Source organism: Pinus tabuliformis, chromosome 9 (genome assembly GCF_031772625.1).
Source record: "Pinus tabuliformis cultivar Carrire ecotype Pingquan chromosome 9, CPIR1, whole genome shotgun sequence".
Taxonomy (NCBI): domain Eukaryota; kingdom Viridiplantae; phylum Streptophyta; class Pinopsida; order Pinales; family Pinaceae; genus Pinus; species Pinus tabuliformis.
The window spans coordinates 1,502,853,160-1,502,860,332 of NC_142307.1; the positions used below are offsets into that span (position 1 = coordinate 1,502,853,160).

Sequence of the window (7,173 nt, forward strand, 5' to 3'; positions counted from 1 at the left end):
TGATCATGTGGACTGATGAAGCTATGAAGTCTTTTAACCTGGTAAAGTTGGATCTTTATTCAGTCCCGATTTTGATCAGTCTGGACTATTCACAGGATTTTATATTATTTTCATTCGCTTCTGAACATACTATGGCAGTAGTTCTAATGCAAAAAAGATATCAGCTAGAAAAACCAATTGCCTTTTTCAGTAGGACAATAAGAGATGCAACCTTGAAATATAACATCATTGAGAAGCAAGCTCTTTCCTTGGTGAAAGATTTGAAAGATTTCCGGGTATATATTCTGCACTCTCATATCCTTTCTTACGTCCCTAACGCAACAGTTAAAGATGTTTTGGTACAAACAGATCTGGAAGAAGGCAAGGCAAATGGATCATAGCATTGCAAGAATATGACTTGAAGATAAAGCCAACAAAGTTAATCAAGGGGTAGGGTCTAGCAATGTTAATGGCCGAGTCCAATCTACATGCATTGGACATAAATTTGATTGCAGCTATGTCTGAAGAAGATGAAGATAGTTCGCTGATTCAGGTATCTGAAATTTTTCTCCATTCTCCTTGGTATTCAGATATTGTATACGTGCTTTAGCACCTTTCACCACCACCGGGGATGGCTAAAAATAAAGGTAGAACTCTAAAACTTAAGGCTGCTAGATTTTGTATTTTGAACAATGCACTTTATTGGAAGGATCCTGAAGGTATTTTGCTGAATTGCTTAACAGAAGATGAAGCCCAACAGGCCATGAGTGATTTTCATAAGGGAGATTGTGGAGGTCACTTATTTTGGAAGATGACAGCTAACAAAATTTTGAGAGCAGGGTACTACTGGCCTACCTTGTTTGCTGATGTTTATAAAACTGTCACAAGCTGTCATGAATGCCAGATTTTTCAGGGAAGAAGAAAGTTGCAGCCTCTACCTCTCAAGCCAGTAAAAATTAGTGCACCGTTTCGGCAATGGGGCCTAGATTTTATTGGAGAGATTCATCCCACATCTTCAGCTCAGCACAAGTGGATCTTAACAGCGACAAATTATTTCACAAAGTGGATTGAGGAAATCCCCACTCGGTAGGCCACAGACTCGGTAATAATTCAATTTCTTGAAACAAATATTTTGTCACGTTTTGGTTGTCCTAACAAAATTATTACAGATAACGCAGTCTCATTCAAGTCCAAAAAGATGATTGAATTTTGCAGCAAATACAAAATTACCTTAGGACATTCTATTGCATATTATCTGCAAGGTAACAGATTGGCTAAATCTTCAAACAAATCATTGGTCAACATCATTAAAAAGTTGTTGGAAACCAATAAGAAGAGTTGGCACAAAAAATTGGTTAATGCACTATGGGCTAATAAAGTAAGCCAAAATAAGTCAATAGGAATGTCTCCATTTGAGATTGTATATGGTATTGACACGGTATTCCCGACATCTCTCACAGTCCCAGCTATTAAACTTCTACAAGAAGCTGACAGCGAGGAAAATCATTTTCAGTGGAGAATAAGACAAATGATCCATTTACAGCAGACGAGAGACGAAGTTTTTCAGAATACCTTCAGGCTGCAGGAGAGAATTAGAAAGATTTATGATCGGAAGGAAAAGGCGGAAAAATTTCAGATTGAAGACATAGTGTTACGATGGGATGGTAGAAACGAGGATAAAGGCAAGCATGGCAAGTTCGAGAACCTGTGGAAGGGACCATACAGAATTGCTACATATAGAGGTCAAAATGCTTTTCTACTCAAAGAAATGAACGGGGAAGATTGTCCAGGAGGACCAGTAAATGGTCGGCTTCTGAAACGGTACTATCTCTAAGAAGTTTTCTGCCATCTCATTTTGTCATTGTACATACCATTTTATTTCTTTCATTGCAAAGTTTACACTGTCACCATTCATTTAGATTGGGGCCCGAAGTGAAGGCTATAAAGCTAAATGTTTGGCTTCAGTTTTTGATTATGTTGTGTCAGTTGGTGCGTTAGTCATAGTCGAGTCAGTTTAGTTCTGAGTCTTGAGTCAAGGTTTTTGTTTTGGTATTCCGAAGCTATTGACTCCATATTTCCCAATGGATGAAGGCACTTATCTGCCTTTCTAGAGATATGTGGTTCTTGGCACCTCTCAGGAGCTACCATCCCCATTGGAGCCAATGTTAGTGTCAGTGTCTTCACACTTCCATCAGTGATCAAATTCTTCTTTTGCACACATATTAGGTGTCTCATCCGATCAACTACATTCCATTAGGTAATGGATCAAATGATGGTAGTGGTCTCATGTCAATTTCCCTCATGACATTCACCTGCTGACCTGTTCATGCATTTTTTAGTCATTTACTATCATCCTATTTCTTTTCATTTATAAAAATCAGTTTTAGGGTTTAGTATTACTAGGTCATAGGGTTTGTCATCATGGTCATCCAAATTTGAATAAAAAGGTCAGCAGGCACATGAGGAGGGTAAATAAGTTCATAAAATCATAAATTTACTTCTATCATGTTCAATAAATCCTTTTTACCTCAAAACTCTATTTTGGGGTGAAAACAATGTTTTTCCATTATTGTAAAAATTTCATGTAATTTAAATGTTTCTATATGTAATAAGTATTCAATAGTTGTTCCTGGTGACCTGGTAACAAAGTCAAACTCCTACCATTACAAAAAATCAATGTATAATTCCACCTGCAAAAAGGGAAAAGTCAGAATGTAAGTGAAAAGAGCATTTTTGAAAAAGCTGGCAAAACATTAGAAAAGTGGGTCTTGGTTAGTGAAAAATTAAATGAGAGGGATATAAAAGCCAATTCATGTGTTTTAAGTCTTCATTGTTGCAATTGAATGAGCCAAAGGGAGAAAATCACGTTTTTTGAAGAAGGAAGGAAAAACAGGGGAAAAATCCAGTCATCTTGCTGGCGCTGCGCACCTGGGCCTTGGCGCTGTGCACCTGTTGCAGTTTTTCTATAGAAAATTGGTCTGGCGCTGCACATAGAAAGTGCATTGCGCACCTGTTCCTTGGCACTGCGCACCTGTTACAAGAGCCAGAATCACTTCAAAACAGTTCCAAACTTCCTAAAAAATAAATTTATGCCTGTTCCAAGTAAGTAAAACACTCCTCCTTGCTCAGGAAAGTTATGTTTGGTGCCTTGGATGTGTTTGGTTTTCTTGAAGAGAAAACCCTAGCTAAATGGTTAACACAAACCCTAGCTAGTTGCTAAATCCTCACTTGCAAGTTTTTAAAGTCATTTGCTCTTCTTTCTCACTCCATCCATATTGAGCTTGTCAAATCCCATTCCCTCTCCCTAAATCATCAAAATTCACTCCCCAAACCCCACTCCCATTTACCAAACCCTAGCCCTATACCCTATTCCCAAACCCTAACTCTCACATCCTATTCCTTCACTACATCCACTCCATTATCAAACCCCTCATTCCACATTCATAATACCATTCACCCCTCATTTCCCAAAAGAAACCCTTCCTCCTAGCATTCACTTCTTTATACACATTGCTTACCTCATATTTCAAAATCTCTTCATACTCATCTTCTTTCACTTCAAATTCCTAAGCATGGAGACAGATTCAGATTATGAGAGGGAGGAGGAAACTCTCAATGACTCTTCCAGAGAAGCTCATGTACCAAGAAAGCCACACAAAGGAGGAAAGATCATCCGGGAGGAACCCACTACTCTTACAGAATTACTTGCTTGCCCTCTTGCTGTAACTAGCTTTAAACACTAGTCTTTTTATCAGTTTTTTGAAATGGTAGAGAGGGTGAAATTTCATCATGAGCTTGCTAGGTTGTTTGTTCTTCATCTCCACAATGGTCAGGTGAACCTTGCTGGTGTCTCTTTCACCTTGAAACCTGACACCATTTCAGTAGCAATAGGCATCCCTAATGTAGGTGAACAGTGGAATAAGGGGTAGCATGTAGGCAGAGAATATTATGAGCCTTACATTAAGGCTGGGTATCACTGGCAAATCAGCAGGGATTTTCCTTTCAAATACTTGCAGAACACTTATGCTCCTCTCATGAAACTCATAATCAAGTATTTCACCTACGAAGGAAGGTTTTCTCGCCTATATACATATCATGTCAGATTGTTGATGCATTTCACAAGAGTAAGGATGATGAACCTCCAATACTTTATATGTAGGAATATTGAGAAGATGGCTCTCTATGTGCAAAGGAAACCTTTTCCTCAACAATTTAACAACATTTACCACTTCTCACTGATTAAAATTTTTGTTTTGCATCAGCTAAGCTTGTTGTACATACCCTGGGTACCTTTATTTGCCCATGAGATTTTCAAAGGCCCTTAGGTGATTCCATCAATGCCTCAATAGGAAGGGGGGCCATCAGGATAGCCAGGTGTTCATGAGACTGAAACTACAAGTGTGCTGGTGTTTGTCACCTATGAGAGAGGCACCAGGAGGCTTTTTGCTGCTACCAGGCGAGTACTATCTCCACCAAAGGTGGAAGGGGTCTCGTTTTCTTCACCAGACCACATGAAAATGTTATATTCACCGGGGGTTATAGGGGCTTTGCCTTCTTCTCCAACTATATAGATTGGCCAACAATCAAAGAGAAAAGACAAAGGGAAGCAAAGGATGCATGAGGTGGGCCCTACTGAAGGGTAAGACAGGGATTTTGTTTTGATTGACGAGGATGTAACTGATTTGGGCTCTCAAATCTCAAGACTCAAAAACATGATTATCAAAGAGAAGGAGGTTGAAATACAAGCCTTATCACTTAACCTTGAGAGGGCCAAATGGATCATCAACTATCTTGAGTAGGAAAATAAGCAACTGGAAGATAAGAAAGCTATTATGGAGCTATAAATGATTAGAGAAAATAGGCAAGTGGCAAAGAAAATAAAGATCAAGATGACCTCCCTTAAGCAAGAAACTGAAGCTGACCGAGAATCATGGTTGGAGAGGGTGAACATTCACCTAGAGAAGATGCTTGAGAAAGCCAACAAAGAGAAGAAAATGTTACGCCATATGGCCTATCACTACCTGGCCTGGAACAAGATTTGCAAAACAAGGGTGAAGAGGCTAAAGGACAAGCTAAAAAGAGCTTTGAGGAGAAAAATAGAGCAATATAAACTCAAGATCTTGGCTGAAGCATCACTGGCTCATCAAAGTACTTAAAAAGGGTTAATCATGCGAAATTTCAAGAAATTTGGAGAATTTTTTGTCAATTTTGAAATTTTTAATGTAAAAAACAAGTTTTTTTAGTAGGTGGCACTGTGCTTTTGTTGGGGGCATCCATTTGGAAAAAAGTTTATATTTTTGAAATCAGCATGGAAAAATATGGAAGCTCAGAAATGGCTGAGAATTTTGGACAAGTTCTAGGTCTCCAAAACGGCAAAAAACACCAAAAAAGTGCCCTCTCTGCCACTTTTTTGCCACACAGGAAGCAGTCTTGGGAGAATCAATTTTTGGATGGGAAAATGGACTCCAAATTTAGAAATTCAAGTTGTTCCAGAAAGTAGATACATCAGGCTTTCCAACGAGCTATCCTGTACCTAATTTGGACTCTGGGAAGCATTCCAAAATTGGCCTAGAAAAAGCGTTACGCATAGGATCAGTGGCGTTGCGCATAGGATGAATTTTGTTAGTTTTCCCTTATTTTCCAGATTTCGCCTAGTTTTCTCTACAGTTGACTTTTTCTTGCTCTCTTGGAGAAATTAGCATGGTAATGATGTAACTTGATGTAATTATGGATGTAAAGCACTTAATAGGGTAGATTCATCAAGTCAAAGGTGGTTTTGAACTGAATGAATTGGTTTCCTTGGTTTTAGAGGCAAATTGTTCCACTGCCTATATTCTTGTTCTTAGTTTAGATATGGTTGAAACCACCCCTTTTCTCATGGATTTTACCCTAATAGCTAGCTTGAGTAGTTTCCTTTCCTATATAATGTACTTTTTGATTCGTTTGTAAAGGTTGGACTTTGGCAGAAGTGTTGGACTCACTGAACATTTGTATCAGCAGTTTGGCAAGGAATAAAACCAGGTTTCACAGTTATTTTTGTGGGATTCTTATGACAGTGAGTTTGTGTATTGTTTCTTCTTTGTAATGAGTTTTTCTAATGATTTATATGTATCCACATCTCTTTCTTTCTTCTACACTAAATGAATCAAAGTGAATAGACAAAATACACTAGATTTACATTGCTTTGTCTTAGGATTGCATTTAGTTTTCAATGTTTTCACTGTTTGAAGAGGATTCATAGCTTCTTATTCCCTCCTCAACTCCTCAGCAGTATTAATCTACCATCTTGATCCTTTTCTAGTACATAAGCTCTTGTCTACCCTACCCCACAGGACATGACTGTATCCCTGAGTTGATTTCCCAGATCCAATCTGCCTTCTCCAATTGATCCAACAACCAAAACCTAAAATCAAAACCAGAAACCCTAATCTACTATATCTAGCCTAAAATCAACATTCATTTCAGTCATCTCAAGCCCTAGTTGCCATATTCTAATTGAGATTGACAAGGAGAGAGCCCTCTCCCGACCTGGTAGGGCTAGCTACCAAGTTAAGCATGGTTTGATGTTACCCTAGACCTGCCTTCCTTCAGCCTGAGGTAGATTTAGGCACTAACAGATTTCACACATGGTTTTGGGCATGATGGTTTACTATCCATGGTATTTTGTAGATCCGGTCAAGGGAAATACGATTATGTTCTAATCCAGGTTTAATGGATTGGGGTTTACGAATGCTTCGACATGTATATATATCTATTGTAACATTGCAAGGAACATAATGAAAAATCAATCTGGTAGTCCTAGTTTTGGGATCTAGGGGAAAATCTCTGTGTATATCTATTTGTTGTTTTATACTCTCGTCATTGTTTATTTTCTATTTTTAGAATTCGTATGCAGGTAATTTCTGTACAGGGTTAAAACCTACATGCATTTCGCTCAAGCTCCCTCTCAAGGGAAACTCAGATGGCCTTCTCCTCATTGAATCTCACATCCCTACAAACCACTATCCTCCTGCTGGTTGGCAAGTAGACTAGATAATTGTGAGGTGTATCAGTGTAACCCACAAATATCCCCAACTTTGTTGTCAACTCAAGGTTCTTCTGTGTATATTTGGTCACATGGAAATATACTAATGACCCAAAAATCCTGAAGTGACCAACATCTAGCCTCTTATCAGAATAAGCCTCCTCTGGTGT

The 7,173-nt window shown here is 38.6% G+C and overlaps 1 protein-coding gene across 1 annotated transcript; it reads left to right on the forward strand.

Annotated features, from left to right (window-relative positions):
• Nucleotides 1–1,381: 1,381 nt before the first annotated feature.
• LOC149154297 (uncharacterized) lies at nucleotides 1,382–1,813 on the forward strand. Its single transcript, XM_089444104.1, has one exon. The coding sequence runs from the start codon at nucleotides 1,382–1,384 to the stop codon at nucleotides 1,811–1,813; it is 432 nt and encodes a 143-aa protein (XP_089300230.1).
• The last annotated feature ends 5,360 nt before the right edge of the window (nucleotides 1,814–7,173 follow it).

What these genes read in the sequence shown, in the direction of transcription:
- LOC149154297 (XM_089444104.1), top strand. Translation starts at nt 1,382, where the DNA reads ATGTCTCCATTTGAGATTGTATATGGTATTGACACGGTATTCCCGACA.